General features: G+C 33.4%; 1 protein-coding gene across 3 annotated transcripts in view; it reads left to right on the plus strand.

Moving 5' to 3' along the window:
* LOC148944798 (thiamine pyrophosphokinase 1-like) overlaps positions 1 to 12,920 on the plus strand; it is a 64,195-nt gene extending 51,275 nt beyond the window's left edge. For all 3 annotated transcript variants that reach the window (XM_089100048.1, XM_089100046.1, XM_089100047.1), the window contains exons 4-5: positions 1,596 to 1,851; positions 12,728 to 12,920. In XM_089100048.1, coding sequence (XP_088956174.1) covers positions 1,596 to 1,851; positions 12,728 to 12,855 — 384 coding nt within the window. In that variant the 3' untranslated portion in view covers positions 12,856 to 12,920. The remainder of the gene's footprint in view (positions 1 to 1,595; positions 1,852 to 12,727) is intronic.
* The last annotated feature ends 802 nt before the right edge of the window (positions 12,921 to 13,722 follow it).

Here is a 13,722-nt window from a genome sequence, read left to right on the forward strand (position 1 = left end):
CTGCCGGCACCTATGGCCATACCAACTGCTAGTAAGTGTGTTTCGAAATACTTTACGTTTTTTAACCTAGTTTCCGAAGAAAACAGGTTATAGAAACATCGATTTATTTTGGTCAGTTAGAATTTCTCAGATAATATTTAAAATATTTCGTCCTAGTTTTGCTCCTATTTGCCTCTTCCTTTCAAAAAATCAGTGAGCGTCGATTTGTAGTCAAACCCTTGCGGAATCCGTTTGCAAACTCCGATGTCCGAGTCTACATTATGGATGAAATCAAAATCATGCACGTCTAGAGCAGCGAAATGAAAGCGGAATATTATGGGTCGAGCAATCTTCAATTTTTGAGAGTAAAACATATGTTTAACTAATCAGACAGAAAGTTTAAGGGGAAACCTGTTTTAGTAAGAGAAAAAAAAGGCAATCGTGAAACAACAGTTTTCCTATCGCAAGATGAGTCTGACAAAAGATATAGAGACATACAGGCCTTTCAAACCCATTTCTTGTCGTTTAGGCCTAAATTTTCTGCTTTTACTGTGCAAGTGCAACGTCAAAAGCAAGGTGAAAATGTGTCATTCATTTTTTTTCTTACCATCTTGTGTGACTGTTCTGCAGTTCGAATAGGAAGAGGATAAAGGAGGACAAAGGAGGAACATGTGTAGGTGTTTTGACCTCTGGCAGCTGGATGTTTTGATGAATATTCCGCAGTAGTAGTAGTAAATATTGTTAACACAGGCTTTTTAATTTGCACCGAATACTTGTTGATGCCTGTCGAGAGCCATGCATGACACACTTCCTGTAGCAAGTACCATCTGGTATTCACAGTTTCCGAGACTGGTCACTTCTCAGGTTTGTCAAGTTGAATTTTTCACCAATGAATATGAATAAATTTATTATATTTGATTTCTTTTACCAAACTAGCCACTATTAACCCTATTTTTTCAAAATAATTTTCCTACTTTAACTTTGTAGCTAAGAAAATCGGCTATAGAAGCGTTCATAGATCTTAAGGGCTGGGCACACGTAACTGATTTCGGGAAATGATTTCCAAATCAGCGCCAATTTTAAAAGAAATTGGCGTCGATTTGAGCTTTAAAAAATTTTCTATTTTTTTGGCGCCGATTTACAAAATCAGCGCCAATTTTCATCATGATCATCACAAAAAAATGGGGATAAAAATAAATAGTCAGCCAGGGATGCCTGTGGTGAAAGATCCCGCTACTGAGCTGAGAACTAAACTGAGATCAATCAAGCAACTATTAATAAACTCCAGTTGACTATTTGTGTCCATGATTTTGTGTTTTGAAAATCTCGTGCAATAAATTTTTCTCTCAACAAATTTTTCTTACCCCTATCGTTTATACACTGATGCTGAAATTGGTTCCCGAAATTAGCTACGTCTACCCAGCCCTTTATTTAGTATTTTGCTGTTTTTATTTATTTTATTGTTGAAGTGTTCTGAAACCCATTTGCAAACTCTGAACAAGTGGGACAGAATAGAGGAGTACTTAAAATGAGTTGGCCTCGGGAGGCTTGGTTCTGCGATGAGCTGTTTGAAATAATAGCACTAGGCTTTGTTTATAGTAAGCATTTTATTTTAGGTTGAATATTTTCTAGTATTTGTTGACAGTTCTGGCAGGTTAGACCACATTATCCAAAATACTAATGAAATTATTCGGCGATGTCAACAGGGAACGGAAATATACTTAGTTGCAAATAATAGCATAACGTGGTGCCTCTCTCCTGGAGATCATGTGATACACATTGATGAAGACACCGAACGTAAATGGTGTGCGGTCATTCCTGCTGGGAATAAGCCCGCACGTGTTACTACAAAGGGTCTCAAATGGGATATGAGTAAGTTGTTTTTTATTTCTTATTAATTACAAAGAGAATAATAAGTTGCTATACTCTCATATTAAAAAGTGTGGTCTTGTTCAATAATCTGATTTTTGTGACGCATGTACTCAAGTTAATTATATCGCACATTATTTCTGAAGAGAAAAATAGCCATACTTTAAAAACTAGTTTAACTAACCCTGATTAACAAATACAGACAAGCAAGGAAATGCCATTCCTGGGGATATAAGTAGCTCCACTTTTTAGAACCTGATTGGCTTTTTTCTTAGAAAGGCTAAGCCAATATAAGGGGAAAAATTTATTTTTTCTAACATTTTCTAGAAGTAAACTCTCCTTTTCCCGTGTTAGTTACACGGAACAAAAGATTGACATTACTTGTGGCTCAATAGTCACTAATAATAGATTTAATTTTATAAAAACATTATTAGTCACTTCTTTTTTTTTGTATATTTTGGGCCGTGCTTAGCACGGATAAAGCATTTTATAGCTGTAATTTTAAGCTCGTTGGGCTCGGGGTAAGGTTTCATTATTGTGAAAAATAATTCCAGCCGAAATATAGTATATTAAATAAAAAAATTTGCTTTTTCAACTAAAAGTAAAGAGCATCATTAAAGTAAGTATGCAAGTAAGGAGAAAATATTACCTATATGAAGGGGATTGCAACCTCCTCAACACATCGTTCTTTACGCTAAAGTTCAAGTTCAAGTTCATTTAATTTCTCATTAAATCACTACAAGACAAAATAACACTTTTACATTATGAATCAATGGAAAAGAAAACATTTACATAGTGTGCCTACATAGTGAGTTATACTCGAAAACAGGCACCCTAAAAAAAAAAATAAAAGAAATAATAATAATAATAACAAATGATGAAAAGAATTAATAATACACTAGATATATTCGGAAGAAAATGAGACACCACACTGAACCCACACCTCAAATCAATAATATAATAATAATTAAATATCTATCAACAATAGCACCGGCCAACATGACTTCAAATAAATGAATAGTTATCTATAATTACTTATTAGATATAGTTAGAATTTAGCTTTAGAAACTGGAATAGAAAAACGCAAATCTATATTACTTTCATAAATATGCCAGAACTTTATTTTTGAATTTTTGGGAGAAAATCTTGATCTTTCAGTTCGGATTCTAGGGCAAGGTAATTTGGCTGAACTTCTTCTTAAAAAATAATTATTTTGGACAAAAGAAACTAAAGAGAAGTTACTAGAATTTAAAGCCAATGGTAATAATTATTTTATTTGTTTTAGTCTGAAAAGGACACAATGTACAGGAAGGACTAGATCAACTGGCAATATTCTTAAAAATGTATAAAGGCTCTTAGTAGGGGATTTATCGGGGATGGAAGATGGGGAAGGAAGGAGTGCTTTTAACGTACGAAGGGCATTATTTTGAAGACGTTGAAGGGGCTTAATAAGAGTTTTGAAAATATTTAAATAAGCAATTGGAAAATGATTAAAATAAGAATGGATTAGAGAATACTAAACTGAATTAAGAGCAGGGAGAGAGAGGTGGAATTTTAGATACCGCAGTAACCCCACATTCCTTCCTAGCTGCATCCTTAGCCTATCAAGATGAAGTTTCCAAGATAAATTTTTATCAACTGTTAGCCTTAGATACTTACAAGACTCCTTCCTGGCAATGGTAACTAGTTCTCCGTCAAACGGACAGATATTTGGGAAATCGACGGTACGGCATGTGAAATTCGAGAGAAGATGATAAAATGGGTCTTCGAAGAGTTTAACACCATGAGGTTGTCAGCAAACCATTGCAAAAGCTTCTTTAGACCAATACAGAAGTTTTCTCTGACGGATGATTCATCTGACCCTGTGACAGAATTAGCCTTGTCATCTGCGAAAAGAAGAGCAAGTCCATCATCGGTGATAGTGTCCAGAAGGTCATTGGCGTATATAAAAAATAGTAGTGGTCCAGGAATTGAACCTTGTGGTACTACTACCTTTTCAGAACATGGCGTTTTTACCGATCTTACTGCACCTCCATCCACAAATTGATTCCGACCACTGAGGTAAGACTGGATGAGTAAGAGAGCATTACCTCTTATTCCGCAGTTGTCAAGCTTATCCAGAAGAATCAGATGACAAATCGTGTCAAACGCTTTTTTTACATCCACAAATATTGTAGCTGGTATCACATCACGGTCCATCGCATCATTCAAAAAGAGTAGCAAAACCATTGTAGAATGTTCGGTTGAGTGCCCAGGCCTAAATCCAAACTGATACTTGTTGAAGAAGTTAGACCTAGTCAGATAATTCATCAGTCTGTTGTAGATGCAACGCTCCATAATTTTCGAAAAAGCAGAGAGAATAGAGATAGAGCAGTAGTTTGAAGGCAGCTTGGGGTCGCTACGTTTGTGGAGGGGTATCCTTCGCCGACTTGAAGACAGTAGAAAAGATGCCATCTTTAAATGAAGAATTGACGATGTGATGACGACTGACTGACGTATGATATCTTTAAGTACTACAAAATCCGCGAAGTGAAATCTTTAGTTTATTCCATGACAAACGCTACTCTGATTACCTTACTTGGTATTTCACTTGGCAAATATCCACAAACAGGTAACACAGATGGAATTAGACAAGCGTTGAAATGTAATTTAAATCCAGTCAACTTTTATTCCTTAGTTTCTGTAATAAATAGCTATAATCCACTTTTGATGTTCGCTCAATGAGAACAGAATGGCTAATGAAGCTTCTTATTGTTCTAATTAAACGACCCTTGTGTTTCAGGAGTCGTTCTTAAAGAGTTGGGACAAAATTCAAACTTAAGCGTAAAGAGTAAGGTGTTGAGGAGGAGGCAATTCCCTTCATATACGTAATAATTTCTGTTCGTTTTAAGTTTTAATGTTGCTGCTTACTTCCAGTTGAAAAAACTTTTTTCTTTTATTTAATTTCTGATCGTTTTTTAATAACGCCAGGAAATCTGGCGCCACCTACACAGAGAAATCCCCCTCCTCACAGAAATATCCTCTAAACAATTTACCCCGGACGATTACCCTTAACAACTCAACGCGTAAAATTAAAACGGAAAAGAGAAAGCGATACACACAAAAAGAATTTTATATAGGAATTCTGACAAAGTCCTCCAGTGTACAATTTTCCCTAACAAGTTCGGTTCTAGACATTTACCCCCCCCCCCCCGCGGAAAATACCACCCGGAAAAAACTTCCCCGGTAAATACCCCCCGTGTAAAATAAGGCTTTCCAAATTTGAGAATCTCATTTTTTAGTTTCCGTAGGGGGAAGGAGTTTTGGTACTTGTTTATTATGCGCCACTCACTCAACTTTACGCTGTGTAAAATTCGAGAACATACTGGTTTTTTGTTAGTTTCTTCATTACTTTAGAAGTAAATTTGGATTATAGACTTGCACTTACGGGGGGGGGGGAGTAAAGTATAGCGGGTCTGCATACAAAATGTGTTTTGTACAATTATTCTGCATTTTGATTATCCATCAAAATCCAAATAGAGGTCATAGTTTTTTCTGCCCTACCAAAAGTATTGTATTCATAAAACTTTACAGTTGCATGAATTGTAATTAAACAAATAGGAAAGGTTTTTCAACTAAAGTAAGTAGCAAGTTTAAAACTTAGTGTATTATGCGCGACTCACTCAAGTTTGCGCTGTGTAAAAATTTGAGAACACACCGGTATTTTCGTCAGTTTCTTCGATACTTAAGAAACAAATTTGGACTATAGAGTTGCATATTAGTGGGGGGGGGGGGTAAAGTATAGCGGGTCTGCATGCAAAATGTGTTAGGTACAATTATTCTGCATATTAGATATATAAATAAGTATATTTTAAAGACAAATATACGGCCAAGAACATAGTAAAATAACGTAAATGAAAGGCACAAATAACAAACTTCGATCAGCGATCATCATAAAACGCTTAAATGAAACACTACATTAACCTAATAATAGTACTTAATACTTGGAAAAACGGTCATTGAAAAAAAAATATTTAACACTTGGAAAAAACACTTAAATGAAACAATACATTTACTTTATACTGGGATTTTTAGTTAACAAAATTTCCAGATACCTCGCTATTCTTCTGTAGCTTTTTAGTGAGCATATACCTAAAAATAATTGTTTTATGACTTGAAACTATCCAAATACTTTACCCCCCCCCCGTCTATATGCAAATATATAGCCTAAATTATATGTTTCCCATGTATTCTTTCACTTGTCTTGTCTCGCACCAAGCTGAAAAATACTAACAGAGAAACCGGTTTTGTTCTCAAGTTTTATGCAGCGTAAACTTCAGTGAGTTGCCCATAATACATAAGTATCAAATCTCCTTCCCCCTACGGAAATTAAAAAATAAAACTCAAATAAAATTTTCAAATTTGGGAACCCTTATTTTCCACGGGGGGTATTTTCCGTGGGTGCGAGGGGGGCGGGGTCCGGAGGGGGTATTTTTTTTGGGGGGGGGGGGTGTAAAAGCCGTCCACCCAGCATAATAAGTCAATTCCTTTGATATATATTGGTATCAAAAATTCTGTTGTTTAGAGTTTTGGTCACTATTGAGCCGGGTCGCTCTTTACTTACAGTTCCTTAACACGAACTGTTTGATACACATTAATTTTTACTTATTATTGAGCTTTGATGCATAGCCTCGCCTAAGACCAAATGTGGTAAAGCTTTCTAATTTAGTTAATTATGAATTTAGTAAAAATATGTTAAGACGCAAATACAAATTTTAGAAATACCAGTTTGTGTTAAGATAAGGAAATATATCCTGCCAAGTTTCTGCTTAACGGGAAATTGAGAAATCACCACTTCCTAGCTATTGCGTCGGTTGGTTAAAGGAAGGTGTGGTTGATAAAAATGTATAAAAGATACATTTTATGGGAAGGGGTAGACTGTTACTAATTTTATGCCGGACTGACCTCTGGTCCGTTGTCTTTAAAAACACCTTGGAATCTCGTCGGATCATTGTAAGTGTCTAAGTATCTTACTATATATTATTGTAGTTTCTGAGACTTTTGGTCTACTTGGGACAGCCAGTCCCAGTAGAATATCTATAACTGGTATTATTATATGATAATTGAATAAAAGTATTGTATTTTAGACAACCTCTCTACAATCTACCTTTAGTCCCTCGAACATACCCAGTTGGTAAGCCTCATTAGTCCGGTCATAGCCTAAGGCACGCTACCAAAGTTTAATTACCTTAGGGCCATAGTTTATCTCCCCTATAAAGGGAGAAAAAAGGCATCTACAAGTACATCACCCAGATACCCTAAAATACACTTCCCCACAACTGGTGCCATTGCGGAAAACTGAGTCAAGGAAACTAAATATGGTTGCAAAATACAAAAAAAAATCGAAATGACCGTAACAGAAGGGGGAAGTAAATGGATTTCGCTTTTAGTTGCGCTCAAATTAGCAAAACCTAGAGCAGCTTTGCTCGAACTTTGGCTATTAGAAATAGATTTGTATCCCCTCAAAGATTTGGGTACAATAGATAAAATGGAAAAAAGGTTCAATCAAGAATTGTAAAATAGAAAAAAATACAGTATTTAGTTTTTAGCACGTAGAAGCATTATTAAGCAGGTCTATAATTAGTAGTTTTAGTGTTAGTAATAACTACAGTGTAGTAGTACTGTATATTACTAAATAATAAAGTATTTGTACCGTGACTTGAAAGAATAAAATAAAAGATAATACGTAAAGAAAAACAAAATCTAGCTGGACCGATGAAACGTTGGTAGGAACAGATGAATTTTAGTCATAATAGTAGCAAATAGGGTCCTAATTCAGCCTTACTACAGGTACAGGCTATGGACTTATTGTTCAAGGATAACACTGCTACAATTTAGCAAAGGAAGCACATAAATTGTTGTCCGAAGAATTATAGGTTAGAAGCTGCTATTTCCGAGTGTTTTAGGAGTAGAGATGCTTTGAAAATATGGTATTTTACGACGTAATAAGCAATAGAATTACCTTTGTCAAAGCTAACAAATACTAGGTTAGTTATGTAGTTTCACAAGCAAAGGGAAGGAAAAGATATATAAATATATATTTAAAGTACTTGAGGAAAGGGATGAAAACAACGAGAAAAGTAACCTTATAAGTAAGAAAACAAATGTGGAAGCTTATCAAAAGTCGCCGAAGGAAGCAAAAAAAAAAGAGTTGCTACCCAGCTGTGATGGAAACTCTGCATAAGGCGAGAAGTTCGGTGAAAGAAACCGTTAATCACAGAAAATGGTGGCATGGGGATAGGTCTTAAAAGGGTCTCCTTTACATACATAGAGGATCTTCATCTGATTAATGGTGTTAGAAAAAGTTCAAATTCTGAATTAGCAGCACAAAATTTGTCCGAAGAAAGTTCAAATTTTAATTTTAAACCATGGCTGCTTTTGAGCCATGTAGATGTAAAACAAGCCAGAGTTCATGCTTGTTTACAAAGAATATAAGCCCACATTAGGACAAACAGAGAAGGCAATGCATCCTTTTAGGATAGCTGATATTGATAATTCTGGTCTGCTCTTACGGTTACTCAATGACGAATCATCCTCAAGTCTAGTCTAATTATAAATCAGTACAGTTTAGTCGAATATTAGATAGAGTGTATATCAGATAAAACACGGTCTGATAGTAGAATTCAAATAGAGTGAAGCCACTAGTCCCTTATTTTCAAATTAGCATACAAGTAGATCGTATCCAGGAACCAAATAGAAATAATATTATGGAAACAATTACACAGGACGTTACAGTTTATGTTACAATAATTAACGTTCAAATTCTTAACTTTATACTGGTTAAGGTAAACTTAATAAACACTATATATTTAGAATCAGCATTAAAAGACAATTCTTTTGATATGTATATTAAAAAAAATTGTGGGTTTTTGAAAAAAAACGAAGGAGGCTTGACTGCAGAAATAGGGTAATTGGAAGCTATCAAATTTGGAGGAGCTCAATCACTGCTGGTCTCTCGTTGTTAAGTAAATGCAATGCATCTACTGACCTTTGCCTGAGGTGACACCTCAAGTCGAATTTGAATTTTTTTTTTTTTTGACGGGAATTCAAAAAATAATAGGATAATGCAGCAAGGGTTTACATTAAGTGCGCAAAATGTATAAGCTAACTGTAATCTTATTATAATTAGTTATAGTCTAATATAATAATTTTCGGTAGTTTAGGTTATATGCATATATATATATATATATATATATATATATATATATATATATATATATATATATATATATATATATATATATATATATATGATATATATATATATATATATATATATATATATATATATATATATATATATATATATATATATATATATATATATATATATATATATATATATATATATATATATATATATATATATATATATATTTATATGCATATAACCTAAACTATCCATGTAAATATAGTGAATTAATATGTTAAGTATTTGTGTTTTTTATTTTTATATCATTCAAGAAATATTCTAAATTAATACTTCATAAGCAATTAACAAAACAATAATTGGAATTAATTTCAATGCTAGTTTATACCGTGTTTTATTTTTTAAATGCTTTAAGTTTTAACCAGTAGTTAAATATCCTATCTAGTTTTGCGAATTAAAAAAATACTTGTGTAAGTTATTACACAATTCTTGTATATATATATGCTATATTTTTATTTACTACAAGTGTTAACTAGTGATTTAATACTATAAATGTTTGACTTGGAGTAAACGTATAAATATTTTTATTGTGAAACAATCCGTTAAGTATTAAGTTTGAAAAAAATAATCCAGCAAGTAACATAACGTTTCGATTTAAGCGAGATATTATTTTTGGAATAATTAAAAGAGAGAAAAGTAATTAAAAGTAATTAAAATTTACAAAATTGAGTGTTTCTTTCTACTATATATGTAAAATTTTATGCTTTATATGTATTCTAATGTGAATATTTATTTTAGATACGGCCTTTTTGGAAATCAGCTTTTATATCAGCTTAGATACAGCTTTTTTTTGGAAATCAAATTTTTGTAGCATCCTTTCGGATCCATTTTTTTTCAATCATATTTTGACACATTTTGGGAGAAAGTAACAAATTTTGAAGCCACTTCAAATGTATACTGATACTATCATCTCATACCATCAGAAACCAAACCATACCTGATCAACTGATATTTTGGAAACTATAGCAGTAACTTAATTTAGGCCTAGAGAATGTGCTACATAGCCCAAATGGCTTATATTATTGAAATATGTGAAAATGCTTTGTGCTGGAAAAATATGTGAAAATTTAAAAATCAAAAATGTTATATGTAATTTATCCAAGGTATTCCTAAAACGAAAAATAAACGGTATATCAACCACATCACAAAGACAAATTAAATTATTAATGGGAATTAAATTTAAACTCAAATAATTCACAAACTTTTCTAATATAACTTGAAATCTAACTTAAGCAGAACCAATAATATGATGCTTAAGCCGCTTAGGGTCAGGTTAAAACAGAAGATGCATATGAAGAAGGGTAAAAAGAATATTTTTCAGTCCAAGAGACAAAGAAAAAGAGAAACAAGGATGAATTTTAAATTGAAATCCTTCGACAAAAAAAAAGAGAACATAGCCTATATTGGACCAGAAACATGACCCCAAGGAAGTCCATTGAGGGTATATGCACTAATGACCCAAAGATGGCAGCATAATAGCTGTAAACAAAGTTAAGTTTTTTTTTAAAGTAAAATATTGAGAATTGGGACAATTCTTCTTTAAATGGGGAGTATTGTGGTACAGCTTTCTAATTTAGTTAATTATGAATTTAGTAAAAATATATTAAGACGCAAATAAAAAGTTTAGAAATACCACTTTGTATTAAGATAAGGAATATATCCTGCCAAGTTTCTGCTTAACGGGAAATTGAGAAATCACCACTTCCTAGCTATTGCGTCGGTTGGTTAAAGGAAGGTGTAGTTGATAAAAATCTATAAAAGATACATTTTTTGGGAAGGGGGAGAATCTCTTCGAATCATTGTAAGCGTCTAAATATCTTACTACATATTATTGCATTTTTTGGTACTTTTGGTCTATATGGGAAAGCTAATCAAGGTAGAAAATCTGTAATTATATTTGTTACATTATGATTAAACAAAAGGTGTTGCATTATAGCCTACCCCTCTATGACCTATCTTTAGCCCCTCAAATAAGACTAGTTGATAAGCCTCATTAGTTCGGTCATAGCCTAAGGCACGCTACCAAAGTTTAATTACCTTAGGGCCATAGTTTATCTCCCCTATAAAGGGAGAATAAAGACATCTACAACTACATCACCCAGATACCCTAAAATACACTTTACAACACAAAGGGCTTATCTGATTTTCTTCCAAAAATGAGTGATTATCCTCAAATGGTTCACTTCTGGGCCATTATCCCCTGATTTTATTTTAGATGCTTATTTACTGAAAGTTATTTAGAAGGTAGGGATGATTTGCCAAGAAGTTTGAATTACCACCAAGACAATTATCATTTCCAAATGGAGTTCTTATAACATTTTGATGTAAATAAAAAGTGTCCAATTCAGTCCCCTGTACTTTTGCAGAAAAATCCAAATCCTTTATTGATTGGTTATTACGTAATGAATACATAATTATTTTACCCTAAATTAATCTAAGTTGTGTTTCCCAGGGTTATTCCTCAGTTTTCTGAAATTTTTTAGCTAACTGGTGTCTCTAAATATGGGAATTTGGTTCTCTTAGAGTTTATGATCGTCTTTTTAAAATAAATATTGATTTATCTTTTATACGCCAGTTGATCTTAAATTTAATCCTCCCAGGGATAGGCTAAAATTGCGGTACGTATTGTGTCTTTTAACTTATTGGTAATTTTGTACTTCTTGTATTAATGTTTTTTTTATGATTTTAGGATTCGATATATTTTATTTGGTATCAGTACAGTTCATCTCTTTTCCCTATTATACAATAAGCAGTAATAACAAATTTGCAACTAATACAATGCAGCCCCACTTCCTCCAACCGTCTAATGTCTCTAAATGAGACCTGTTAAAACCCCTCTAAATGATACCTCGCAAAGTTTCTATGTCTACTCATTCCGCGCACAGGGGCTTGGATAAAAGGAAAACAAAAACAATAATAAATTGAAGCCAAATCGTTTTTGCTTAGGTAGCGCCGCTATGAACATTACTTGAAATGAAAAAAAACGAGCTTTTAAAATAAAAGTAAAGACCGTTTTGAAATTAAATCAGGCATACGTTAGATGGTGTATAAGTGCGCCCCAGTCCCCACTCACCTCCATTCATCCTAAAGTTGTATTGTGCGTCACTGAACGTATATCGATTCAACAAATTTAACTATTGGATAATCAAATTCATCTATTTACGGATTTCGTTTCAAAACCATTGAAAAGAAATAACATTTGACCCTCTTTCCTTTCTCCATACGAACTCAATAATTCATTTTATAATTCATACGTGTATTCTTATAATTAATTTACCGTTTTAACTTTTTGTGTCCCCTTTTACTTCATTTGTAACATGTAAAGAAAGCATAAAAGTGGAGTAACAATCAAGGCCGTACCCAGAGGGGGGTTAGGAGGGTTTGAACCCCTCCTGAAATGTGTTTTTGACTCGTAAAAACGTAACAAAAATGGATATAAACAAATTTTGTATGCGTTTCTGAAGTTTCTTCGTGTACCCCCCCCCCCCCGAAAAAAAAAATCTTTGAGTAAAACCGCCTCCAAAAAAAAATCCTGGGTACGGCCTTGGTAAAAATGAAAAAAAAAAAAAACAGAGAAAAATCCATAGTCAGTGAAAAAGCCAGTTTTTAATCTTTGCAATGTAATTACAGCTGATGCAGTCTTAGAATTTGGTGGATTGATCAGCTCATCAAATGCGTTCACTGATGTTGCCGCTGTTGAGATCACAACTGATTCTTTCCTTCTGTTTTCAATTGGACTTCCAGAAGATGTAAATTAACAGTGCATTAGGAATGAGAGTCATTTTGTTTCTTTTATAAATTTAATATAATAAAACATATTAAATGGTAACGGCAAGATGAAAAGTGTGATACCCATCACACTCACTCCTATTAGAGACTTTTGTGTTATAGACTTATTTCTAAAAAACTGCTTAAAGATAGTTTTTGGACATAAAAAATTTCTAAGTGAGGTTATTTCATCAGTTAAAATCCCACCCAAAAAGATTTATTTGTCGATTTAGCCGGTACTGCTTTTTCAAATATACCAAACTTTGCGCCTCTGTTAATTTTTTCGGAAATAGATCATCTGTTCAAAAACTAAATTAGTCTTAAATTTCTCTTTAAAAACTTGTGTACGGGTTTCCCACTGTTGGTGATTTATTTACAAATTTGGTGATTTTTGGATCTTTTGGTGATTTTTTGGGGATTTTCTTCAATTTGGCAATTTCTGGTGATTTACCACAAAAGATGGTGGCATTCAATATAGTTCTGGTTTTGCTGACATACTGAGATGAAATAGTCTATGACTTTCATATGTTGCCTCTATTTTTTCTGGAGTACAAAGGAATGGAATGGCGTTATTTTGAGCTCGTTTGTTAATTGTTCCGGCGTTATTTGGGCCAGCAACAGGCTGAGTCTAAGAGCCAAAGAAATGGTAGAGATAATTTCTAAGGTAGAGTAGGTATTGAAGTACATGCGTATGGGCTCTACAAAGATTTAAACGCTAGCCTAGGCTATGTTTTTCAAGGGACAGAATGATCTCTCAAGGAAAAGATAGGAAAGACCAGAAAAGATGAAAGGTTGTGAACATGAAATTTATTTTGTTCTTAGCGCCTTGAAGACACTAAACAGCAAAAACTGACTTG

This window comes from Artemia sp. Qi Xiang Cuo, chromosome 14, assembly GCF_049724085.1.
Source record: "Artemia sp. Qi Xiang Cuo chromosome 14, ASM4972408v1, whole genome shotgun sequence".
In the NCBI taxonomy this organism is placed as follows: Eukaryota; Metazoa; Arthropoda; class Branchiopoda; order Anostraca; family Artemiidae; genus Artemia; species Artemia sp. Qi Xiang Cuo.